Source organism: Tubulanus polymorphus, chromosome 6, assembly GCF_964204645.1.
Source record: "Tubulanus polymorphus chromosome 6, tnTubPoly1.2, whole genome shotgun sequence".
Taxonomy (NCBI): Eukaryota; Metazoa; Nemertea; class Palaeonemertea; order Tubulaniformes; family Tubulanidae; genus Tubulanus; species Tubulanus polymorphus.
Window position 1 is genome coordinate 10,633,687 of NC_134030.1, and position 27,641 is coordinate 10,661,327.

The 27,641-nt window shown below is 38.4% G+C and overlaps 1 protein-coding gene and 1 non-coding gene across 2 annotated transcripts; one reads left to right on the plus strand and one right to left on the minus strand.

Moving 5' to 3' along the window:
- Positions 1-6,304: 6,304 nt before the first annotated feature.
- On the minus strand, positions 6,305-6,376 carry Trnae-uuc (transfer RNA glutamic acid (anticodon UUC)). Its single transcript has one exon. It is a non-coding gene; the product is annotated as a tRNA-Glu (tRNA).
- Positions 6,377-14,014: 7,638 nt separating this feature from the next.
- On the plus strand, positions 14,015-23,384 carry LOC141907732 (uncharacterized). Its single transcript, XM_074797471.1, has 16 exons — positions 14,015-14,063; positions 14,399-14,473; positions 14,717-14,803; positions 15,024-15,110; positions 15,431-15,517; positions 15,884-15,955; positions 16,063-16,149; positions 16,404-16,478; positions 16,723-16,809; positions 17,993-18,064; positions 18,172-18,258; positions 19,737-19,808; positions 19,916-20,002; positions 20,209-20,295; positions 20,387-20,449; positions 23,215-23,384. Exons 1-16 carry the CDS (start codon positions 14,015-14,017, stop codon positions 23,382-23,384), a joined length of 1,344 nt encoding a protein of 447 aa, XP_074653572.1.
- The last annotated feature ends 4,257 nt before the right edge of the window (positions 23,385-27,641 follow it).

Sequence of the window (27,641 nt, forward strand, 5' to 3'; positions counted from 1 at the left end):
CGCCCTAGAGTTTTCCCGACGTATCGACATGTAAAGTAAAACTTCAATTATCAGGATTTTAATGAATTTTAACGAACCCGCAGACGACGGGTGGGAATCCTCCAGATGACGTCGTTGTTCCGCCCTGGGGAATCCGCCATCGTCTACCCGAGACGCATACGCGTAGGCCTACTCTACCCCTACGCACGCGCGAGCGCGTATAAATACAACCGTTCGAGCATGAAACACGCAAAAGAAATAGCGCTGTTGTACACGCAATATTTAGAATATATCATATAACACTTATCTCAATCTGCGACCACAGAAATCAAATTCAAATTAACGTATCTCACTGAATTTAAATGAGCTTCATTCATTCATTCATCTTGAACGTATCATTTAGGAGTACTTTTTTTTCTCTTTTAATTCCGGAGTGATAGGTTGTCTCTTTGTGTCTTTCGCGTTCCTGTTCGGAAACCTGTCATCTAAAATAAAAATTCAACCGTTGCTCCGCACAAATGTATCATTGTCACCGTTGTCACTTAAACAGCAATTTGTATGGAATCAGGAGCATCGTGATTCTGCTAGTCGCGTGGCCATCTCGTAAAAACCAATCAGCGCCGAGCTTCGAAACAACAGTAGTTTAGACACATAGCGTCAAACTGCGCGCAAATGGCTTTTTTAAGTGCTGCTATTAGAAACTACGCAAATATGAGGCCTATATACTGCGTCAGGACCTAATGTCTATTTCAATTTGACTTGAGAGGACATTCATCGGGTGGCCTAGCTCAATCAGGTTGGGTGTACATAGGTCTTTAAAAGGACCAGAAGTCTGGCAGTTGAACTAAAACATTGATTTTTGATGATACACTTCGTGGAAGGATTGCCAAAAAGTATTGATTGCATCATAGAAAAGAAAGTCTAGAAACTGCAGTGTATCAGACCAAAGATCCACTGCATTTAGCAATTCTCAAAAAGTATTGATTGAAGGGGTTGCATCATCGAAAAGGGAGTCTATGAACCCGTGTATCAGACCGAAGATTCACCCGCCGAACGGTTCATTGTCCGAAAGCCGTTAACTCTTCAAGAAGAACACGTCTGCTAACGGAAATCGACATCGTATCAAGCGTTGAATGGCGTCGAAAAAAAAGATGGACGATAGGACACGTGATTAGATACACGTGACACAGTCGGCTTAGTAGACAATTATCGCTCAATAAGTAATAGCATTAAACGACTATTATCACGACCTTCACCGATCTTGCAAGGTCACGATAAGGCCTCGCTAGCGGAAAACTGTACTTTCACGTTTTTTCATATTATCAATTGGGCCCGTTTCATTAGGTTTGTTTTTTCAATTTTGACTATTGACACTTTGAATTGATCTATAAAGCAGCCCCGAAGATCATGGATTCTTCATTTTAGACTCATCATGAACGCATCAATAATTTACTGGATTTCTGGCGCACCGTTGAATTTGTAATTTTTGTCGAAAATGGGCTGAATTTACCGACAATATCACCGTTTTTTAAAGTTTTTTTTCTGCAAATTTGATATGGATCAGACTACTGATTACTTAATTACTCGAATTAAACATCAATTATTAATTATTGCTGAATATGGTTTTTCCTCCTTTTTTTCTTATTGGCAAACCGTCTAATATCAATAAACATCCATTTATGGGCATATTATATCCGTCGAATATGAATAATGAATTAAATCATTAAACAGCGAACTGTCGAATATGGTAAATCAACAAATGATTTTTTGGTGAACCCGCGAAATCCCGAAATGGTCACTCAATCTCTAGTAGTTTTTCTTGACCCCGTCGAATATGATGACCCCTTTTTTCAGTACGAAATATTGGTTACTTTCATTTTTGGTATTTGCTTGTCTAATACGCTAGCTCATCCTCAAGCTATCTACAATGTGTGTAGGGCTGGCGTAAATTTTATCGGCGGCTACAAGCGGTCAATATAAAAAAGTGTGTAAACCTATAATTTCAATATTCAAATGTTTTAGAAAATATGTTCGATACTAGGGCCGGGTATGCCGGTTTCATGAGAACGATCCCGATTAGCAATTTATAATAGCATAGCTGTTGTATACGGCTCCGCGTCCTCTGATGGCGTGTGTTTCAGGTGATGACTCAATTATATTCTTTATTTATCCTTATGTTAAACATTACATAAAAGAATCCCAAATTCAATAAAGTTACAAATTTTTAAATAAGAAAATACAACATACAAGACACATGTGTTATTTATACGGAATAACATAAACAAGCCTATTGCTATTTCAAAAGACAATGTCTACTTCAACCCACGACTGCGGATCGAGTCGGCAGCCGACCCGGTCAAGCCCGGTCGACCTGTAACACCTACCCAATCGCCAAATCTCATAATTCCCCAAATTTCTTTAAACTTCGATTTCAAATTTGCAATTCCACATTAGCTTATCCCAGAAATTCTACATTTTTTTCGCAGGCGTCAAATAATTTATTAGAAAATTTTCTATGCCTGGAGCGCAATGGGTTTGATTTTGAATCTCTATCTGAAAGACGAATAAGAATGATTTCGTAATTATAAGATTTCGTAATTCATCGATATTTCCAAATTCTATCGCTTGCTCGGTCAGATCAATCGGGGGATCAATCATCGCAAATTTTCCCAAAATTAATCATTCTCGATGCACGTTTTGAATGATTCCATCAATTCATTCTCGATGTAATATTGACCCCGACAGGTCGTCGACAAATCCGTTACCGCAACTGTTTTGCTTTTGTGTATTGTCACCTAAATTGTTATTTCGATCGAATATGATTATTTTATAGGTTCGTATCTTTATCACACGCACACGAAAGACGAATGGGCCAAAACCGCGTGTGAATAGAACCAAATTTTACGCTCGTTGCCATCGAGTCGCCAAAGCATATGTTGACTGTATTTTGCTCGGTTATAGACAAATCGAGCTGTCGCCCCGCTCCCGCCGTTCCTAGCGTTTTCCGTCGACTTTCACACTGTTGTTTTCACCGATGACAACGGCTACCAACGCGCACATATAAAGCGCCGTCTGGGCCCGGATCTGCCCGGCGGCCATATCGCTGCGAACGAGCAGCGCATCTCGGGCGCTAATTGCGCGTCCAAGCTGCGGAGTTAGTTATCTATAGAAAGTGGGCCCGGCCCACATCCCCGGCGGCATCGGTAAAATACGCGATCTCACACCGTTCGCAGATGCAATTATAAATCATCGGCATGATCATGCGGCGAGGAGGATGTTTTTTTTTCTGGGTAAAAATTCACCGCTAAGAATGATAATTTAGACAGCCGCATGACACTGCGCAGGGATGTGGCGACGACGCGGCTGGATGCTATTGAAACCGAGAATAAATGATTTAGACGTCACCTTAGAAAGCTTAGATCCGATCGTTAACTGTAGATTTATGGTTATGAACGCTGGAGTCAATAGCAAAAAAAAATATAATCGGAACAACAGACCGCGGACTTATTCATCATATCCGAAATTTGCGAAAATTCAATATCAGGTCTTTTCGTGCCCCATGACGATAATGATCATCATCATAATATCATATCTATTTCCTTGTCAACAGTTAAAAAGTTAATATATAGCGACAGTGGCAAAAACTTCCCGACGAATGCTCTTGAAAAACCTCGGTCTTTTACGTACAACGGGTTGATATCGTATCATAATATAGCATCATGTGAAATAGATATAAATCCTAATAATCCATAAAAGGCGGTCAAGAATAAATAAATAAAAGCTGAAAATTTGTTTTTCGCAAATCAGTTATTTTAGTCAAAATTAATTTGTCTGTGGGCAATAAAATCTTGGTTGCGTGTTTTTAATCGTTAGAAAAATGATGACACTGTGAGAATGTGAAATCCCTCGTCTATAATACATTGTTTTAGTATATAAAGTATACTTTCTTTTTCCGCGTTATTTTTTGTTTAAAGATACTTCTAAGCCAATAACTTTTTAGATTTTTCACGCTCATGTAAGTGTGGTTTTCCCTATATACAATATGGAATATTGGAACGTTTCCGTGAGTCCAGGCACATCTTTCAGTCACCGTTAGTTGTTGTAGAGCTTGATATCGTATTGATATGCGTACGCGGACAGTATCCCTGAAGATGACTATAAGTACATAGTCGAAACGTCGAATAAACTATACCAGCTCAAGCAAAACATTTTTGGACTTTATTTTTTCGTCTTTGTATCGTGGGATCCTCGTTATATCATCGTCACAACACGGATATAGCGCCTTATCGATGGTGGTAACACGGACCTTCGAGTAATCATTCGTCAAATTATTAACCCCGAGCACGGACTTCGTTCGATTGAATCCGCTGCACCTGCGATATTTTACTTATACCGCAGTGTGATATCATAAACGATATAAATATAGTCTATAGTGATATCAATAATATATATACTAATCGTCTTTAACACGTGATTGCATTCGTATGTGTCGTCCATCGATTGCGTAATCCATTGAGAAATAGCGCGTACACTAGCGGAAGCATCGAATATTCATCTTCCGGTCAGTTAACACTTGCTGTACGTAATGATTTACGCGGCTCTCGCGTGCCAATCCAAATACTATTCTGCACTATGTCTATTATCTTGATTGTAATTGTGACAAGCTCAACACTAGAAGGAAAGAATGTCTTTTCCTCGGTTTTATGGTTAGATTCGTCTAGCCTATATTCGATTCAATTGAATTTAATTCAAAAGATCTTTTAATTGCCCCGTAATGAGTTTTTGAATTATTGGTTTTCGTTCAATAAAGACCGGAATATATGATATAAAGATATGAAAAATTCTAATAGTTATTTACAAAGCCGGGTGTAATACATGGATCCTACATGATTAAATTTGTAGGCAAGATATTTCTACACGGAAACTACTAAAAAAATGGACAATGCGATTTTGCCCCAAAATATTAATTACCAATCTTTTTGTACTACGTATCAAATTCAGCAGAAAACAATGAAATATGCCAGTGAAATAGACATATTCCAGGGATATACCATATCAGTCGCTTGCCAGCTCAGGATGGACAGAAAATAGTTTTCCCGAACCGGAACCGAACCAATTTAATAAAAGAATGTAATTCGACCTCTATATTTCGAATGCGATTTACGATTTCATAATCGAATCTTCCCGGTAGATGTGGCATTTGAAAGGGACAAGCGAGATGAATAAGATGTTAAAATTCGAATCTAGACAGATCTAGGGAACTTGCCGAATAGCGTATCGTGTGGACATCTTTCTCTAAAACGAGTCATCATTCAGGTTAACTGTAAAATCGCCGAAGGTCCAAGCCACTGGTTTAGAACACACAAATCAGTCTTGTATACGACCTTTATTTTCGATAAACCATCAAAACTCAAAACGATTATGAAGATTGAACTATCAATATCGAATTCTCGTCACTCTCGTGACCATCAATTCGAAATCTAAATATCTTTTTTGAATTTTGAATTCAAATTTATTCTTTTTTAAAGTATATAACATTATTGCATGGATATTACAAACATAAGTTAACGAAGAAGAAAAAGACTGAAACAGTCTATCTAGGCCGCATCATCTTTTAGATATCTTGGTATAGAAAGAAATGTATCGTCATCTGATACGAGCGCTGCTCCTCTGGGATAGAAAAAATCGGACGCAAAAAGGTATCGTTTATCCAATTTCGAAAGAACCAGAATCAAAATTTAAAAAAAATGTCCTCGGTAAACCCCCTCTTTCTGCATATAGCTGATTTCATACAGAAAATGATATACATGTTTAGCAGTGTTACATAGAAAGAGTCTAGATAGAAGACTTGGATATCTATTTAGTCGCCGCCCGGTCAATAGTCCCAGATCCCGGTTGCAGAAAACAGATGCTCGCACGCTTTACGTCATGTCGCGAACGCGCAATGAGGAATGATTTAATTGGCGAAATGCCGCTGGAGGCAAAGACTCGGAATTAATTTGGAAGAAAGTGAGCACCGTGCATCCGAAAAGGCACGTGCAGAAACGTTTTATGAATATAATAAAGCAAAGATGAAATTCACTGGACCCGCAGTTCGGCATATGGGGATTATCAATCGGAAACCGTGGCCCGCCTGATTTGCTAACATTGTCATAATTTCTGAATGCGTTTGTGACACTAGCGTCAGAATTGACTTCACGTTGTTACATTGTTCTCTGCGTGCAGGATATAACTTAGTTATGATTGTTAGTTTCTTATTTACAAGCCAGGAAAAAGCGTGAAATATCGATAAGCGGATTTTCCGTGTTTGGTGAAAAAAAATATGTTCCCACACCGGGAATCGAACCCGGGCCGCCTGGGTGAAAGCCAGGAATCCTAACCACTAGACCATATGGGAGCTTGACGTCACTGGAATGGAAAATGAATATGGTTTAAACTGTGCTGTTTAAGCAATTTCATTTTGTTCCCTCTTATAAAAGTTTAGTAACGCGTGTTTGATCAATTTTATCCGATATCTTTTTTGTAACGTACCGTTTGTTTTCTCCCTTTGTAAATTCTCGATGTTTTGTTTTTTTTCCTTTCTTAGGTGCTAGCGCTCAGAAGGCTTTATTAGTACAGTTATTAGGATGTTATATCTATTGAATAGCATGTCAAAACCTTCGCGTGAAATGAAATTTATGTAAAACACGAAGTATCCAATTTTGATATGTTAACACCCGGTACTGTAAACTAACTCTACCCCCCCCCCCCTGTGGGCCAGCCGATATTTACGATATGGGCTATAAATACGTAACAATCTCAAAGGTGCAAGGCAGTCGTTAAGGAAAGAACTCAAAAAATTATATTTATACATTAGGCAAGGGCTAGTTTTAGCACACAAGTTCAAAAGGCATTCTATATCTACTTTTTTTATAGGGGCGTATCTAGGCTTTGTGCAAGATTTCAGGGTAACTTACATTTCAGAGAGGGTCGGGAGTTGCACAACCCCTGCTCCGCCTGAATCCACCCGTGAAATAAGAGGTGGTCGTCTGTCGACCGTTTGACGTACCCTTGTGACTGACGGCGACGCCTAGACACTGGGAGCGACGCCAGTCGGAAAGATGAAGACGCAACACAAGGGTAGTTATCGCTATCCAAAAACCCCTAATTGTGGTTAGGACAAATAAAGCTATATCTTAATCTTAATCTTAATTTTAATCCTAAACCGTCTCTCCCAGTCGCAACAGCACTTTTGCAAGCGCCTATTTGCAAGCAGTGCAAGCGTTCGCGGCGGCGAGCATTCGACACTTGCCCTACGCCCGCCTTAAAAGCGATTCGTGAATTTTCTACATGTGCGTAGTATTCATTTAAAAGACTAACTTTGCGACAGGGCTCTATTCGATTCATGACAATGTATTCATATCTTTGCTGCGAGTTACACTGACATTAAAATTCCATGGTGGCCCGTAAATCCAAGCGCACACGACATCTGCGTCATCAAAACAGAAAACACGTTTACACAAACGTTGCGATTAAGTATAAGTTTTACCCGCAAACGATAAAGCTTTCGACGTACACGGCAAATATTCTATTGCTCTAACACCGAGTCAGATCAGGAAGACTAATATTATTGTCTTGGGTTGGTGATATCAAAGAGTACTTATTGGAGAAGACTTAATGTCCGGGAGGCTAAAAATTTCAGGGTCCAGTTCCACAGTTCCGAGTTAAGATCCAACTCTGAGTTAACTCATTGAAAATGAACCCTTTCACTCTGAGTTAACTCTAACTCAGAAGTGTGGAACTGGGTCCAGAAGACTAAATGGGTGAATTCCGAGTCATTATGAGAAATTGACTCCTGGTTCCCAAATTGTCAGGATCCAACCATCAGTTCTGAGTTTTCGATATGCGCTTGTCTTATAAGGTTTCCCAACAGTTCAGTTTTCTGGTTCTTCTTCGAATAAAATTCTATGCGAGATGCTCTGCGCGTTACTGGAGAGATGAAAAAAAATGATCACGCTTATAAATAGTCCATCCATTCGTTATCAAATCGTCGTTAATGGCGATAAAGACACGTCGCTTGACACCGACAAATATCGACAACAATTTCCTGGCTGCGGAGACAGTGGGTTGCCGGGCAGCTGTCGGTTAAACCCCTCAACCCGGACTACCGGCACCTCGATCACCTGCCAAATCCAATCCACCCAACGCATTTCGAACTAAAACTGTCATCGTTTTGTAAAATCGACCATTAAATATTCATGCGAATAGGCAACGGAAAGTCGAGAAAGTTTCTGAGCGAGAGTTAAAGCCGATGAAATACATATATGTATATACATATACGTACAGATGTAAAAGTTCATGACTTCGCAAATCAATTGGATCCAATTTGACAGTTGTGAGTTAGAGTTAACTCTGAGTAAAAGTTAGTTCATTTTCGATAAGTTAACTCAGAGTCAAATCTTAACTCAGAACTGTGGAACTGAACCCCGGGTCTTGATACCGCATGATAACTAAAACTACAGGACCCGTTTGATTTATCACATAGAACTGTGCAACCAGATTCAACTCCGAGTCATTCTTTAACTCTGAGTTAGGGAATTTAAATCTGGATCCACTTCCACTGTCGTGAATAAGAGCTCACTCTGGGTTAAATTCAGTTCATTATCGATGAATCAACTATGAGTGAAATCTAAAATCAAAACTGTGGAACTGGATCCAGAGTTATTAGAGTAAATCAAAAACTGTGAAACCGGAATCCTGAAATGCTTAATAATAAGATTTTACAGTGGAGTAAAATTTGCATCCAGCGAATAACTGAAAAATTAGTAAGCCTAATTAGTAGTGTAGTTTTGTCTTATAATAGAAATCCATTCATTCTCCAAGTTCATTTCTAAAAGACAATGTGGGGATCGCAGTTAATTCTATCCCACTGCAGAAAACATAACATTAAATCGTTCTGGCCTTCAGCTTGATTTTCGGGTTGATGAAAAAGTCGTTATTTTCATATATGATTACAGATTGGTTTGATAATAGCTCTCGCAAAATGGATTTCATGAGTTCCTAATAAAAAAAAGAAGATTGTTTGAAATGTGGTCATAGCTGACGATTTCGTAAAAGAATTAACTCATAGCGCAGCAGATGGTCGTGTTGGAAAGATTCGTTCAAAATAGGCCGGCTAGAATTGTTTCTTTTGATGAAATCATCGTTTTCAAAAGCAACTGTGAAGCCTGTCGCGATTCGCGGTTGAGTTCCGAAATAATGCGAATGGATAGGTATATTTCATTTCAAACTCGATCGGAATCTGACACCATAATCTGCGTTGACCTTTTCCACCGTTGTTTCTAATCACACTCAAAAGATTACATGACCCGCCTTTATCGAACAAAAGAAACCCGATTCCAGATTTTCGTAACTACATTATATTCCACTTCTTTCAAGAAGAATGATTTTTTTTTTCGTCGACAGATTTCATCGCGGCGGTCTCTCCCACCTTCCTGTAGAGTTGATAGACTATATTCATAACTCATTGAACTATGGTTTCATGGTCGTAATAGAGAAATTCGATATCGCCGGGGTCTGTCTAAATTAACGCGTTCTGTTGCGTCTTTCTGTGGCTTCCGGTATAACAATTATTGTAAGCTCGATGATGATCGCGTGATGTTACCAAACAAGAACCCGGTAATTACTAAAAAACATCTTTTATGACCCGCCTCCAATTACGGCGAGATTACAGGCGACAAGGTTTCTTGTAACAGCGAAGAGAAACGGGTTTCCTTTTGACGTTTGTTTTAGAGCCGTTCTGTCGATATCGGCTCGAACAATGAACGACGTTACACAACCGCCGTGTCCGTTTCAACTAGACCTACTGGAGTGCGTTATAGTAGAGGCGGCCATTCCCGCAAAAAATCACCGTTTCGTCTATTTGTCTGTACATTGATAAAATTTCATATAGTCTACAGTTAGACATTTTGACTACGACAATACGATACTATATTCATACGATTTAATCTTATATAACATGGGCGGATCCATGGCCCTATCCCGAGGGAGTTCCAAATAGTATAAGGGCACTCATTATTATGGGGGAGTGCTCCTTCTATGTCAAATCACGGCAAAAAGGGCACTTAACTTGTGGTTCTCAGGGCACTTACTACGCTAAATTATGCCAAATGAGGGCACTTTTACGTCAAATCCATGGATTAAGGGCATCTTCAGGGGCACAGACAAAGCTCGACGGTATTCCAGAACCCTCGGAACCCTGTATAAGTTTTAGGTAAATTGATACCTAGTTTCACCTTTCTGCTGTGCTTAAATGTCGACCCAGCCGGCCGCCTGTCTACCCTGCACATTATTTCTTCTGCTGTGTATAGTAGTTAACCCAGCCGTCCGCCTCTCTACCCCATACATAACTTTTTAAAGGATCATGATCGATTTTACGGTAACAGACGTGGCAGCCGTAGAAATGAAATGCTTACAAATTGTATTCCATTTTTAAAAATAACCCGGCCGATTAGGAGGACGAAAGTAAGATTTTTGTTTCAGCCTAAGATTGTATCTTATTACATTTCATCAAAGTGTAACGTCTAGCCTGTAATGCTGGCTATTTTACACAAGGGCCAAATATACTATCCGTACAGTATCGCCGCCTTGTGTCAAAGAATCGACATTACACGTCTTCTTCGATTAAAACGGCGATACGAATACATGAAATGGAAAACGATTTTATATATCAGCATGTTGCGTGTCTCAAATTCTGCGGGAATAATGGAATAACCAACTTAATCGTGTATAGCTACATTATGATTAATTCGCCGAAGTTTCCTTAGACTTTCATAAAGAGCAGACTACTGTTATCCATCTAAGAGTTCGAAATGAGATGACAAAAGATAGAATGATTTGATTAGAGGGGTAATTGATATCATTACACCGCATGTCATCCCGGGTCGTCTGCGATTAAGACTATGAAACGAAACGTGAGCGCACGCGACACACGCTAAAACGCGAACACAAAGGCCGAAACGTTCCAGCTGGCTGTTCTCATACGAGGGCGAGGTACCAACTGCTAGGACGCGATTTTTGGTTTAAATGCTTAATTAATAGAATTCACGCAGCTCTACGGAAAATGCTGAAATTATGAAAGCACGAGTCTATTGTAGAAGTAATAATCGGGTATAGATATACATAAAATACACAATGTGGGAATGATAGCCCTACGCAGGCCCGTGGCGAGAGGATTCGGGGGTAGCTAACCAGAACCCCCTCACATTTTTAGATTTTTTCTAAAAGTCAGTATAAAAAAAATTGGGTCAAAATTTTTCGAAATTTAGATACAATTTTCATGTATTCTTAATGGAATTAAAAATTATCCATTCGGAATGATTCATTCAGGTACCCCGGCACTTCGTATTCAAGATCTGCTCTCTTTCCACTAGGAAAATGTCCCTTTTCGTGGTAAAAATTGTCATTTTTCTTGAAATAGAACTGACCCTAAAAAGCTCATCACGGGCCTGACCACGCGAGCTATCATCTCAGCCGCAATCTTGAAATGATTGCTCGTAGGATAGCCGTAAACTGGTCCGTAAACTGGTATCATTTCTTACGTAGCATTTTCTGAGGCAATTCCATAGATTTAACCTTCCGGATTTTGAAAGCGAAACGGATACAAGAACCAATAGGCCGCGAATGAATGTACATGGCCCCTAACTGATAATTCCTATTCATGGATGTTTTCACGGCGTTCGCGTAGAAGGCCTATTATTCACATATCGTTCATAACGTTCTATCTACAAGCCAGTATAATATTCTTCGGGGAATGCATCCCCACCCCTAAGCTGCTCTGATGTGGAATTGCATAACTAAAGAGCGAAAGGGGAATGTACATTGTGTCAGAAATTAGTTCTATTTTGATTCCCAGTCAGAAATGTGATTCACACTCAAAATTTCATCAATACTCGCTAATTATCGTCCTTACGGTCAATTAAATCTAAATGAAGAACCTCAAACGGACCGCCAACCAATATCCATTTCGCTTTAATTGAAATATTTTTTGTAAGTGAAATCGGTCCAATCACTGGATTTCACTGATGCATTCATTATCGATCAATTTAAGAAAGAAGATTCCCGTAATTTTCTATAACCTTCTTTCGTGTATCGTGTTGGAGAGGAAGGACAGTTTGAGAAGGAGACATAATGATTGTTCTACAGTCGCTTCGTTGAGCCGGATACAGACCTACCGACTATAGTCTAAGTTCTATCATGCATATTTCATTGGTTAATTCGATGGATTTAGACAACTTCGGCAACGTTCGCGTGAATCCCGTAGTTGTTAGTGATGAAAAATTCATGAGGTTAAAACGGTGCCACAATGTCGTCAGAATTCACCGAATAACCAATGGAATATGATCAAACACGCATCATAAATAGTTTTTGATAAAGGTTTAAAAATGAACCAACGCAGGACAAAAGTACCCGTACAAAATGGCGGCTGGCAACACAGTAAAATGGTTTATCGTTTTGGCACAAATAATTTTGGTTTTCGAATACGGGACGTATTAACAAAAACTCACTAAACCCGTTCTTTTATTGGGAATGGTGTTTTCAGTACTGCGCGCCATTAGGTTATAACACATCTACACATTATGAAATATTTCTGGTTTGAAGCACGTACATGTATGATACAATATTTTAGGCATTTCTATCGTCTACAAGAGCCCTCCGCCGCGCAAACCCGATTACGACAACGCCACCTGTTTCATAAGTGTCGTACGGTTTGGGGGTGATTGAGTGGTTTCACCATAGAACTCAGTGTTTCACAGATTGGAATTATGCCGAAATAATCGCATAATTGCTACTAGTTTTCACAGAAGAATAGCATCCCGAGAGGGATGTATGTGATCACGCCACTTTTACGTGTGCTTAGCTTAAAACGGTATTGGTAAAATTATGAAGAGGTACGATATGAGACTTAATCCGTGTTCGTTTGCGATATATATCCAACGGTGAATCCATCCAAATATACCTACGCGGTTACTTGATGGTATACGTAGTTAACTTGCACTGATCACCATGGATAAGTTGGTTCTGATGTTATCGTTTCTTGCATTGGGTATGTATACACACTAGGATGTATACACACTAGGACAGAAATGTATCAAATTTCCGAATCGTACGGAAGCGTCCAGGGGGACATAATTAATATTTTATTTTTTTGCCGATTAAAAATCATAAAATTGAATAAAAATTCGACTTTTTATTAAATGTTATGTTTTTTTCAACCGACGTTGATTTAATTCCGACTTTTTTCACGGAATTAAATCATTCTTTTTAGATTTTATCTTTTTTCAAACGGCGTTGATTTAATCCCGACTTTTTCACGGAATTAAATCATTCTTTTTAGATTTTATCTTTTTTCAAACGGCGTTGATTTAATTCCGACTTTTTCACGAAATTAAACCATTTTTTATCTAAAGTCGGAATTAAATCACCGCCGGCCTATAAAAGATAAAATTGAATGAAAAATGATTATCTCCGATAATGATTAACTCCGTGATAAAAAGTCGCAATTGAATCGCCACCGGTCGAAAAAAATAGAATTAAAAAATGATTAAATTCCGTGAAAAAAATCAAATCAAATCAAATCACCGCCGGTCGAGAAAAACATAACATTTAATAAAAAATCGGATTTTTTTATGATCTATGATTTTTCAATCAGCGTGAAATAAAAGGATTAATCATATCCTCAGGACGCTTCCCTAGAATCGTGATCATCTCCTTTGAGATGCCAGTTATGTAGAGGTTGACGCCGTAACGAAGAAAGGTATTGGGGGCTGCAACACCTGTTTATTCCGGCAAATAACATGATTAGCACTCGATCATACGTTGTCAAGATTAGTTCATTCTCATTGAACTTTGACGTGAATTGTTCGGCTCCCGAATCCACATAATATCTCAGCCCCCACCAAATATACTTCGAATTCACTTCTATACTTAGTGTTTGGTATAGCTTTCATTATCAATTGATTTATTCGAGAGAAAATTTCATTCAACCTTAACTAAAATGCAGAAGAAATCGAACACGGAAGACCGAGTTACTACTAGCGAACCCGGTGAATCCTCACCTGCCATAAGTGGAATCCTCGATTGCCACAGTAGTGTGGGCAAATAACTCCCTATTAGAAAATTATTGGAGAATGATGATAGCATTTTAATTCAACAAGAAACTGTTTAGTAATGATTCGAAATACGCATTTATGTAACTCCGTTTGATTTTTTTTTCGGTACAGCTTCGGTCATTTCTGGAAAATCTGTCCATCGTGAAGAAAGGTCCGCAGGTAAAATTCCCAGAAACACGTTCCTGTCCTGACCGCTCAAAATCCACCGACGCGTTTAAAAACAATTACGCGTGCTTCATATCTATTTCAAGTATTTTTTCTACTAACAGCTGCAGCTGCTGTCGCTTTTGAACCGGATATCTACGCGGTTGATCCTAATCCGAATACGATTGCGGAAATACCAGGTAAGTATTCAAATTCTTCTTGTTTCTATACGAAATACTTGTCAACGAGAGAACTCTCACCGCACAAAAAATGGATACATCAGTATATTTCCAGATGTTTATATAGACACCCATCTTAAAAGCAGTTATGGAATTACCCATCTCCGTACAACTACTTTCAAATTTTCGAGATTTTTTTGCACGTCGATATCGAGAATATCTTTGCATATAGTCACAATGCTTTTCCGAAAATTCAATTTCTAGATTGTAAAGAATGTAGCATGTCGTGTGAATTTGGAAAAGTAATTGGCGATGATGGCTGTCCACTTTGTCAATGCAAACCTAAACCTGGTAAGTATACTCTGTTGCGCTATATCCTGACCTATGAGACGATGAAATGTTTGTTTTTATGCTGAATATATTGCGGTATTTTAAGTAAAAACCTATAAGTCGAAATTTTGAGATATATCTATAAATTACACTATCCCGTTGAAATTTCGGAATTTTGCACTTGCTTGTTAGTCACCAAGACTTTTTTGTAAATTCAAATTATATCTCAAACCGTTTCTAGCTTGTAAAGAATGTAGTATGTCGTGTGAATTTGGAAAAGTAATGGGCGACGATGGCTGTCCACTTTGTAAATGCAAACCTAACCCTGGTAAGTTTACTCTCTGACGCTATACTCTTACATATGAAACGATGAAATGCGGGAGACATGCGGTGACATACATATTTGTATTGATATTGTTTTAAGTAAAACTGGGAAAACTTTTAAATTGCTAAATACACTTTATAAAGCAACGTTGAAAAAGATCGATAGAAAAATCGCGATCCCGAATCAGGCATTGAGAATCCTCTTGTCGAAGAAGTCGTCGATTTTGAGGGAGAATTTCAGTCAGGTTAGACAAACAAAAGCGAATATGAACTTTTTCAATTTGCTTTTATGTAAATTCAAATTATATCTTATACAATTTCTAGATTGTAATGAATGTAAAATGTACTGTGAATTTGGAAAAGTAATGGCCGACGATGGCTGTCCACTTTGTCAATGCAAACCTAAACCTGGTAAGTTTACTCTCTGACGCCATACCCTGAACTATGAGACGACGAAGACGTTTTTATTTTCAGTGAATATGATAATAGTAACTGGTGTGATGGCTGTCCTCTTTGTAAATGCAGAACTAAGTTCAGGTTATATCTTACATGATATCTAGTTAGTAAAAACTTTAAGATAGATTGTAAATTTGGACCTGTTATTGGCGAGGTTGATTGTTGTGTGACTTGTGATGCGTACAACATCATCCCGTTGTGACATACATGTATCGATATTGTTTTAAGACAAACTGTGAAAACTTTGAAACTGCTTAACACATTTTAGGAAACAACATTGGGAAAAGATCGATAGAAAAATCGTTTTTCTTTTATTTCAAGACGATTCCGAATCAGGCATTGAGAATCCCCTTGTCGAAGAAGTCGTCGATTTCGAGGAAGAATTTCAGTCAGGTAAGAAAGAACGGGAATAAAAGCAAAAGGAACTTTTTCACTTCGTTCTTGCTTGTTAGTCACGATGCTTGTCCGTAAATTCAGATTGTATCACATACAATTTCTAGGTTGTAAAGAATGTAGTATGTCATGTGAATTTGGAAAAGTAATGGGCAACGATGGCTGTCCACTTTGTCAATGCAAACCTAACCCTGGTAAGTTTTTATTTTCTTTTAAACACCCTCAACCCGCTAAGCGCCACACAGGGCATTATAAGCGGGTTCGATGTTTCCTTTTCCCGATGGGGGAGAGACTAGAGAAGAACCTTTGCCCAAGAAACTCCGTCGCCACTTGCCCATGTTCCACTTTTGAGCAGCTTGTTGTACCAATTGTGCTCAAAATTCACCGACGCGTTTAAAAACAATTACGCGTGCTTCCTATCTATTTCAAATATTTTTTCTACTAACAGCTGCAGCTGCTGTCGCTTTTGAACCGGATATCTACGCGGTTGATCCTAATCCGAATACGATTGCGGAAATACCAGGTAAGTATTCAAATTCTTCTTGTTTCTATACGAAATACTTGTCAACGAGAGAACCCTAACCGCACAAAAAAATGGATACATCAGTATATTTCCAGATGTTTATATAGACACCCATCTTAAAAGCAGTTATGGAATTACCCATCTCCGTACAACTACTTTCAAATTTTCGAGATTTTTTTGCACGTCGATATCGAGAATATCTTTGCATATAGTCACAATGCTTTTCCGAAAATTCAATTTCTAGATTGTAAAGAATGTAGCATGTCGTGTGAATTTGGAAAAGTAATTGGCGATGATGGCTGTCCACTTTGTCAATGCAAACCTAAACCTGGTAAGTATACTCTGTTGCGCTATATCCTGACCTATGAGACGATGAAATGTTTGTTTTTATGCTGAATATATTGCGGTATTTTAAGTAAAGACCTATAAGTCGAAATTTTGAGATATATCTATAAATTACACTATCCCGTTGAAATTTCGTAATTTTGCACTTGCTTGTTAGTCACCAAGACTTTTTTGTAAATTCAAATTATACCTCAAACCGTTTCTAGCTTGTAAAGAATGTAGTATGTCGTGTGAATTTGGAAAAGTAATGGGCGACGATGGCTGTCCACTTTGTAAATGCAAACCTAACCCTGGTAAATTTACTCTCTGACGCTATACTCTTACATATGAAACGATGAAATGTTTGTTTCTATGGAGAATTCATTTCGGCTTTTAAAGTAATAGGCCTATGCAAAAATTCGAGATATTTTTCAGTTTAAGGCGAAATATTGAGATATATATTTTCGTTAAATGAATTTATGTTTTGTTGGATTTTCTTTGGGATCAAAGCCGACTCGTACGCGCAACAGAAATTCAGGTTATATCCTACATAATTTCTGATTGGTAAAGACCGTACGATAGGTTGTAAATTTGGACCAGTTATCGTCGAGAATAATGGGTTCCGACTCGTGATGAATACGACCTCGTCCTGCGGTGACATACATATTTGTATTGATATTGTTTTAAGTAAAACTGGGAAAACTTTTAAATTACTATATACACTTGACACAAATTACTATCAACAACGTTGAAAAAGATCGAAAAATCGCGATCCCGAATCAGGCATTGAGAATCCTCTTGTCGAAGAAGTCGTCGATTTTGAGGGAGAATTTCAGTCAGGTTAGACAAACAAAAGCGAGTATGAACTTTTTCAATTTGCTTTTCCGTAAATTCAAATTATATCTTATACAATTTCTAGATTGTAAAGAATGTAAAATGTATTGTGAAAGGTTATACCTTATATGATTTCTAGTTAGTAAAGACTTTAAGATAGGTTGTAAATTTGGACCTGTTATTGGTGAGGTTGATGGTTGTGTGACTTGTGATGCGTACAACATCATCCCGTTGTGACACACGTGTATCGATATTGTTTTAAGACAAACTGTGAAAACTTTGAAACTGCTAAACACATTTTATGAAACAACACTGAGAAAAGATCGATATAAAAATCGTTTTTCTTTAATTTCAAGACGATTCCGAATCAGGCATTGAGAATCCTCTTGTCGAAGAAGTCGTCGATTTCGAGGAAGAATTTCAGTCAGGTAAGGAAGAACGGAAATAAAAGCGAATGGAACTTTTTTAATGCGCTCTTGCTTGTTAGTCACAATGCTTGTCCGTAAATTCAGATTGTATCGCATACAATTTCTAGGTTGTAAAGAATGTAGTATGTCATGTGAATTTGGAAAAGTAATGGGCAACGATGGCTGTCCACTTTGTCAATGCAAACCTAACCCTGGTAAGTTTTTTTTTCTTTTAAACACCCTCAACCCACTAAGCGCCACGCAGGGCATTATAAGCGGGTTCGATGTTTCTTTTTCCCGATGGGGGAGAGACTAGAGAAGAACCTTTGCCCAAGAAACTCTGTCGCCAGCCTACATCGACACTGTGATTGGAGGAGACAATGCCGGGCAGTTTTCGGCGCATGAGAGCAACTGGCTGGTTACAATCAGTGTTGCTCTAACGTGTCGATGTGAGCAAGCTGACGACTGCTAAAGCCCAATGCACACGGCAAAAAATCTGTTTCGCCGAAACAGAAAACACGTTTTTCAGAAAACGTTTTTCGCAAAACGTTTCGCCCGCAAACGATAAAAGCCCAACGCACACGGCAAAACATTTGCTTCGCCGAAACAGAAAACGTTTTTCAGAAAACGTTTTTTGCTTGTGAAAAACGATTTTAAGTTCGGCGTTTTGTTTTGCCTCCCCCGCACACGACATAACAAAAAACATCGAAAACGTTTTTTCACGAGGAAAAAACGTTTTTTCGGTGCCGTGTGCGTTGGGCTTTAGCGTCCATCTATCTCCAATTCCAGCCAGTTGCTATGTTCTACTTTTGAGCAACTAGTTGTACTCAGTTACTGTCATATCCGTCGATGTGGGCGCTCCATAATCAAAAACGCGTGGTTGCAACTGACTAAAACAAAGCAATTTGTTGCGTGACTCGAGATGCCTTCTAGAATATTTGCTAGCTAACACATCTCAGTTGCTGTCGATGTGTGCGCTATGGACCTAGCGGCCGGCATGAGTCACGTAGTTGCTGGTTTTCATTAGATTTTCGCTGTGAGCGGGGTACTCGCTCATCAGCAACTAGTTGTCTCCAGTCGCTTTGTCGATGTATGCTTAGCTGAAACCAGTGATCGGCGGCTTAAGCCACTCGGCCACTGCGCCTCTCCCTGGTTTTGTTATAAGTAGCTTTATTAACGAAAGAACAATTTTACAGTATAAAATTAATACTTAAGCCTCTCCCTGGTAAGCTGGTAAGTTTACTTTGTGACGCAACACCCTGACCTATGAGACGATGTGATGTTTGTTTTTTAAGGTGAATATTGCCCCATTTAGACTAATAGGCCAATAAGTCGAAATTTTGAGATATATTTTCATTACACTATCCCGCAGAATTTTCGCGCTTGCTTGTTAGTCACAATGCTTTTCCGTAAATTCAAATCATATCTTATGCAATTGCAGAACTAAGTTCAGGTTATATCTTACATGATTTCTAGTTAGTAAAGACTTTAAGATAGGTTGTAAATTTGGACCTGTTATTGGCGAGGTTGATGGTCGTGTGACTTGTGATGTGTACAACATCATCCCGTTGTGACACACGTGTATCGATATTGTTTTAAGACAAACTGTGAAAACTTTGAAACTGCTAAACACATTGAATGAAACAACATTGAGAAAAGATCGATAGAAAAATCGTTTTTCTTTTATTTCAAGACGATTCCGAATCAGGCATTGAGAATCCTCTTGTCGAAGAAGTCGTCGATTTTGAGGAAGAATTTCAGTCAGGTAAGAAAGAAAAGTAATAAAAGCGAATGGAACTTTTTCAATTCGCTCTTGTTTGTTAGTCACAATGCTTGTCCGTAAATTCAGATTGTATCACATACAATTTCTAGTTTGTAAAGAATGTAAAATGTCCTGTGAATTTGGAAAAGTAATGGGCGACGATGGCTGTCCACTTTGTAAATGCAAACCTAAACCCGGTAAGGTTAATGGTGAATATATTGCGGTATTTAAACTAGATAGATTGTCGAGGATGTTGTTTGTCCGACTTGTGACGCATGCAATCTCGTCCTGCTGTGACATCCAAGTATTGAGATATCGTTTTAAGAAAAACTCGAACAACTAAATACATTTTATGACACAACAATGAAAAGTTAACTCAAATCATATCTTATACAATTTCTAGTTTGTAAAGAATGTAGTATGTCATGTGAATTTGGAAAAGTAATGGGCGACGATGGCTGTCCACTTTGTAAATGCAAACCTAAACCTGGTGAGTTTACTCTGACGCTATACCCTGAACTATTTTCAATCTATATAACAACTGAAGTATATATTCTTATTCTTCGATATATTTCATATAGCCGTCGTGTCGCCTAAGACTGTCCTACGTATACTGCTTTTCGAAATTTCATCGATTTTGTCTGGCATTTTGTCATAGAAAATAAAATCGCCCGATCGATGATTTAGTCGCGTACTTTTATTACTTCACCCTTTCTCACTCATTGGTTTGTATCGGAATAAACTAGGTACGAATGAGTGACAGTATATCGCTATTGATTATATGTACAGTCATATTTCCGCCCATCGCGCAGACGTCAGTGTCATACGCCATTGGACCGCACCTAGTTTCTCAAGAAGGTCAAATGCCACCCGAAATCAAAAAGTAAAATGCGATCGCCCGCAACGACAAAGAATCGAAAAATGTTTTTGCTTTAACGAAGCCCCCTTTCCAGTTAAATTTTACACCGAGATACACATAATCCTCAACTATCTCTAATAACCTGATTAATCCTACTTTTACTTCGAGCGAAGACTGTTTCGTTTTATCAACATTCACCGTGAAGCCGTTGTCTGTGCAATATTCAAAAAGTGTGTCTAAATCTAACTGGAGAGATTTATCATCTTCAGCAAGAATGACCGTGTCGTCCGCATAAAGGGTGATAAATAAATCAAGTGTATTGTTACGCCATGTCGTTACGCATTTATATCCCGAATCTTTGAATGAACTAAATTGACCCGTTTTCGTCCACCAAATTTAATCTGAGGAACCCATGGATACGTGCTATATGCTTCGAAACGGCAGACATATATTATGATTTCCTTTTTTCTCCACGTGTTAAAACAACGTTAATGCGCTTATTTGAAGGGTCTAACTGATTTGAATATGAATCGAATACTAATATCTCAAACCCCTGGGATCGCTTTTGGATAAATCCGTACCGGTATCACAAGCGTTTGCGATAGATTTTCGCATGAACTCTTCATTCAGCAACATCTGCGTCACAAGAGCTACAGTTCGAGTCATCAAGACGATAAACTAATGTTTCGAGCATGAAATCGGATTTGAAATGAGAACTCAAGCGGATTTATTTGCACCGCGTCCAGCTACGCTTGACACGATTTTCAAACGATTTCTGAAAAGATGTGAAGAGATTCCAGTGGAAGAGCGAGCGAATATATATATATTCATACGATCTCGTTGGTGAATCGCACATTCATCAGCTGCTCTGTTCGTTCGACCAAGTATAGATAAACTATATAGATTCACTCATGAATAAATTCGTGGTGTTGCTTATGCTGTTCGGGCTACTAATACTGGGTATGTAGAATCGAATATAAACATTTTTACAAAATTTTAGAAAAAAGAACAGACAAATGATTAATTTTCTATCATTTTTCAGTCAGTTTTCTACTTAAATTTCAAGTTTTAACCTAATTGAAAAGATGAACATTATCACAAAAACATATTACTAGTATAACATATACATTGCACATCAGTTTTGGAAAATCTACTTATTTACATTGAGAAGAAAAATAATGAATCAAATGAATAACTAGAATGTAAAACTTCCATCAAATTACAAATTGATTTAGAAACTTTGGTCAGGAGATTAGAATTTTCAGATCTCATCATCTTAAAACACCCAAGCTGAGGTTGCATACTTATATGACCGCTATGTAGAGGGGCGTTCTTGAGTCAAGGCTGCCCAATAATATATTCCCTTTTAGCTAGGCACATCGCACATCGTGCTGGGAATGTTTCCATTAGAGCGAAATCATTCATTCGGTCTTTTTCTAATTACTCGGAGCACGGATTTTTCTCAGAAAAATTGGTGAATGGAAAACAATAAAGAATAAAAACAAGATTAAGTAGGCGTTTCAAAATAGAAGGAACAGGAAAAAAATGAAAATGATCTGTTTTTCATAAGTTCAGTATTTCCAAATAAACCGTCGGAAGGCCTGCAGAAGAAATATAAAAGGAGTGGCAATTGTTCAAAAGAATTTGGTTTAAATGATGGGAGAAGTGAAGAAACTAGTTTTTTTTTGCAAATCACGTTGAAATATTGTGATGGAAACATGAAGGCATACTAAAAAGGTTTCTTTGATTTGATGATTTTTGCAGAAATCTGGAAGGCGTATCCATGCTCCAAGTAATAGAAAAATGCCTATGAAAATGAATTTCTAGAGCCTAATTACACACATATGTATGAGAAAGTTCGTAGAGGAGCCGTGCTAACCGGGCGTAGAATAAATACAACGAAACGAGTTGTAATTTACTTTTTTAAAGTAGGTTACTTAACTGGCTCTTGCGTCAAATAAACAGTTTATAGTTTACAGTTTATTTGACAAACTTAAGGTCTACAATTTAGACAATATGAGTGAAGAAAACAATATACAAAATGACTAGTTATAGAATACTTTTCGTCTGGGTGTATATCTCTACCAGGCTGACACGGCTCCTCTACGAATCTTCAAATGCGCCATAGTGTTGTTTCTGCCACTGACTTGACTCAACTGATGAAGCTAATAATATACTAGTAGCGGAAGCTCGTGCGTCAAATAAACTAGTTAACCTTTTAAATTACTACTCGTCTCGATGTATTTACATGTATTGTCTTTTCAACCGTACATATTTAAATGATAGCAGGGAATTATATCTAGACAGCAGATTCTATACGAACCCCAACCTTTTCAAACATAAGTTATTATAACAAACCAAAAACAGAGCAGAACTTCGTGAATGGTGTATTTTCATTGCTAAAATTATGAGATTTTTCACTTTTCCTTAAAAATAGCTCACATGTAAACCAGTATCTGATTTGGTATCTACTGTACGTCGCATTTAATGTAGCCCGACTAGCCCTACGAAATCAGATTCATACAAGAATTGCATTGTTCTTCACAATAGCTTCGATCACTAGCGCCCAAACTCTCGATCAAGTAGAAGATGACGTACCGGATTCTGAAGCCGGAGACGACGACGACGATTTTGACGGCGACGATGACATGATTGATGGAGACGGTGACATTATTGATGAAGACGATGACCTCGAAGAAGACTTCGTAAAACAAGCGTAGAAAAGACGTAAATACAATGCAAGAAACGTGTTTAAATTTGCTATGTTTGCTCTGATCTTTTTATAAAACAAGTTCGTTGATATTTGCAGGGAGAATGGCATCGTCTTCCTCAATTTTTGCGCAACTATAAGATACGTACCTAATTTCCGATTCTGATAATCAATTGATCTAATTTTCTATACATTCATGTCCTTCGTATTGGTATTTTCTTGGTAAAAATTGTATTGAAAATGTTCCCTTGTTAAACTAGTTGGCTACAATAAAGCAATAAAATTCAATAATGCGGTGTATGAATTGTTGAACAAAATTCTTTTTGAAGTAGGCACGACTTTCCCCGGTATTTACTTGATTGACCGATTTGACTTTATATATTCATGTCCATTTTGTGTCTTAACAAACCCACAACACCTGCCGGAAGTTGAAACACGGGATTTGATTGGGAAATCGGAAATCGACGTACATATATCAATATACACAGCTAAGGGTGAGCGAGTACAGTTTTATCGAATGCAGATGATTTTTTATCGCTATTTTCTTGCGTTGGCTCGCCCTGGTCGTTCAAGCGAGGGTTTAGCTGAGACCAGAGGTGGATCTAGCTTTTGGGAAACGAGGCGCATGTGGATTATTGGGTCACTACTTACACGCGTTTGTGGCTCTAAATGACGGAGCGCCAAAATGGGGTTCTGGAGGTTCTCCCCAGAATATTTTGAAATTTAGGCGCATTTTTAGCGCATTCTGAGCAGTTGCCTGGTTGGAATTAGGGATGAAATATTGTCACAATTTCACGCTTTTCTATACGAAAGTCCCGGGGAGAAAATTCCAAGGTCACTCGGCCGAAAAAGGGGGCAGTCCGTGAGCCCCTGGATCCGCCAGTAGAGTCATGGGCCGTGGTCCAGGAGGCTGCGTTGTAATAGCGCGTTGTGGAGGCGTTAAACCGCTGCTGATACGTGTAATTCAATTCAAATTTATTCAGGAAAAAATGACACAATGATTGGGCATGAAGTAACTAGAGACTATGATAAACGGAGAGGAACGATCCTGCAAAAAATCGACAGGGTGAAGCTCCGTGATTCCGCAATCATGGAAGGATGAAACCCGTGCGCGCGTATCTCTGGAAGTGAATTTCGAAGTGATCTCAAAATTCAACAATAGAAGCGGATTGTATGCGTAAGCCCATGTAATATGCATGGTGTTTGGCTACTATATATTTGATTTGCTTTCATCCTACGAAATGAAAATCTCACCATACTGAAAATCCATCTGGAAATAAAATCTGCAACACCAGTAAGAATTAGACCTAATTGTTGTGAACATGCTTTGTTTGTGAAGGGTTCAGCTGCGTCGTGACTGAATCGTACTGCAACTTTGTTTCAACATCTGAACGACCAGACAAGCCATTTATCGGCTAAACCGCTCGAATACATCTCGGTCAATTCCTTTGTTCTTTTCCGATCGAGGGCAATCGAGAAATAATGCGTTACAAATCTGAAGTTTAAACGTGCCACGCCAGAGGCGATAAAAACATTGTTTCTGTATGTGATGTCCATTGCTGCGAATTCATTTGTCAGGTTCATACGCATACGAATACACGAAGCTTATCTAATCCTCACAATGAATAAGACATTTTTATTGGCAATGCTAGTCGGGCTCGTTGCGTTGGGTAAGTTCGCCGTTATTTCATTTTTTCTAATATGGGAAATCTCGAGAAAAATGATAAATACGCACTCAGAAAAATGATGGATGGATAAACATAAATATAAATCACTTTGTAGACTCATCACTCTACGCAGAAAAATTGCCACCGTCGAGAAAAAATGATTTAGATGAAAATGAATACATTTTTTGTGCGATCTTTTTCAAACGAAAAATCAATTTCTTTTTGGAATAATTATGCTTTTTATCGAGCTACACGTAAGCTTAATACAACCAATAATTTTCCCGAGTGATTTTCACGCAGAAAAGTGGCGGCCATTGAGAAAAAATGATAATGAATTAATTTTCTTATGTGTGATTTTTTCAAGCGGTAAATCAATTTCTTTTGAAATAATTACGTATGTTTCTGGGAGCTACAAAAAAGCTTAATACGACTAATCATTTTTCAGTGTGATTTTTTTCTTACAGAAGAATGGTCATCGTTGTGGAAAATGATAAATTCACGTGTGAATTATTCTTTTCACACAGAAAATTGATTTCATTTAGAATAATGGTTCTTTTGAGAACTACAAAAAGATGAATATGATTATTATATGCGTTAAACTGGTTGATAGTAGTTTATACACTTAATCCGTTTTGCTCAAACAAGCTTGAATGTCATGGTGGCATGTAACGTTCTGAGATTCTTTATACCGCAATGGACGAGAATCATATCCTCGCGCGTGACCCCATGATACACGTTGTCATTTCAAGAATTACCGGCCATTATAAAGATTTTAAACTTGCAGGATTTACTGACTCAGAAAAAGAGCAGAATGATAGTTATCCTACCGATAATGGAATTCATTTAGACAGATGTTTTGAGGTTAACCTTCCGGAACCAATTCAGGTTCTCTGATTCACATTTCAGCTGCTTTGGTGCAAGGCCAAGATAGCGAGATGACAGACATCGACTCCGAAACGGTTACGGAGTCTAAATCCGACTCAAAATCAGCTTCGGACTCGCAGTCGGCCAGTGATGGAAATGAGAGAAAAAAAAGAATGAAGTAAGCGCCTGGACATCTAACCACAAAAATTACGATATCATTTATACATGTATCAGTTGAACTGCATTTCTCGTAGCGTCTAACGTACAGTGTTTCAGTTTTTGTTTTGTTGATTCGTCTTGTTATCGTACTCCCAAATACACCACCACCATTTCAAATCCCAGAATAAAGATAGATTAGATTTTCTGCTCAATCTTAGATTTTGAATCTAATTGGACTCATGATTTTAAAACTGGGTCCGGACAACATTTGCGAATCTGTTTTCCATGTCTATTGATATCGTAATATTGTTTAGTGTCTATTGATATTGTAATAATGATTTCTTATCACTTCAGAAATGAAGAGACGATGTCCGACCGTTAAGATATAATCCACAAACTACAACATAGACCCACAGTAATCAAATCGATCACATTTCGAAAACTGGTTTTGTCGATTGGAAATAAAAGATTCTATTACTGACGAAAATTGTATCGCTTCGATTTAGAAGCCTCTGGCGGCAAAGCCGGCCATTGCATTGCCCGAAGTTCACACGTATTTTAGAATGGAATGCACTGGACACATTGCGGAAAAAAAACGTGTTCAGCAAAGAAGCTGCGGCAAGCGTGGATGCGTACCGGTACATGCATCGTACGTTAAATGAAAGTCTAAGTCCGAGGCCAAACAAAATCACCCCTGGTTCCCAGTTTTTCGCCAGCGCATTTCGACTCTTCGGGAGTAACTGCTAATGGGTCTTTAAGTCACAAATCTGCTGAGCGTTTCGCCGAGCGTTCATAGGGACTTCGTTAGGTTAGGTTTCGAATCCCGACTTCGCTGGTTTACACACGTACACACAACAAGACTCAACAAATCAGATCGCGGAGGATTTTTCTGTTACGTACTTTTTTCGCTTGATTCTATTTCTCTGATTTGGTTATCTAAGATTTCTCCTCGATATGAATCTATATAAATCCTTTTCCTTTATCGCCAACCCGATACCCCGAAATGGTTGGCATTCAGTATGGAATCGAGTTCACCGCACACCTGGTGTTGAATGTGCTTAACATAAAATCTGTGGCCACTGAGTATGCATCAATATTTACTAAAAATCTGCAGCATTTACAAGCGAACTTTCTTCATCCTTGTCGAATCTATTTGAATTATACAAAGGAATTTCTCTTTGGCGGACGACAATGCGCTGGAAATGTTCCCGGCTAGCTTTTTCCCTGACATAATAAAAAATAACGAGTAGCATTCTACGGAAGCGATAAGGGGCCTCGAGTGGTCGCGTTCAAACTCGACAAGTCGTCATATTTATGTCGACATACCGCGATATATCGCGTCAAGTCGACTTAAATATGTCGCTATATCGTGACGTTTTGACGACATATTTCGTTTTCTCGACCATTTTCCTCGCGACAAGTCGACATATTCATGACGACTTGAAACTCAGTCGTCATATTACTGGCGTCCTCATCTTACATTTAGACGTGTCTTCAAATGACGGCTTGTCCCGTGGAAAATGGGCGAAAAAGCGAAATTTGTCGTGAAAACGTCACGATATGTCGACATATTCATG

What these genes read in the sequence shown, in the direction of transcription:
- LOC141907732 (XM_074797471.1), top strand. Translation starts at nt 14,015, where the DNA reads ATGCAGAAGAAATCGAACACGGAAGACCGAGTTACTACTAGCGAACCC. An exon ending in TCAATGCAAACCTAAACCTG is followed by an intron (nt 16,810 to 17,992) that starts GTAAGTATACTC and finishes TTTAATTTCAAG; the next exon opens with ACGATTCCGAATCAGGCATT. An exon ending in TCAATGCAAACCTAACCCTG is followed by an intron (nt 18,259 to 19,736) that starts GTAAGTTTTTTT and finishes TTTTATTTCAAG; the next exon opens with ACGATTCCGAATCAGGCATT.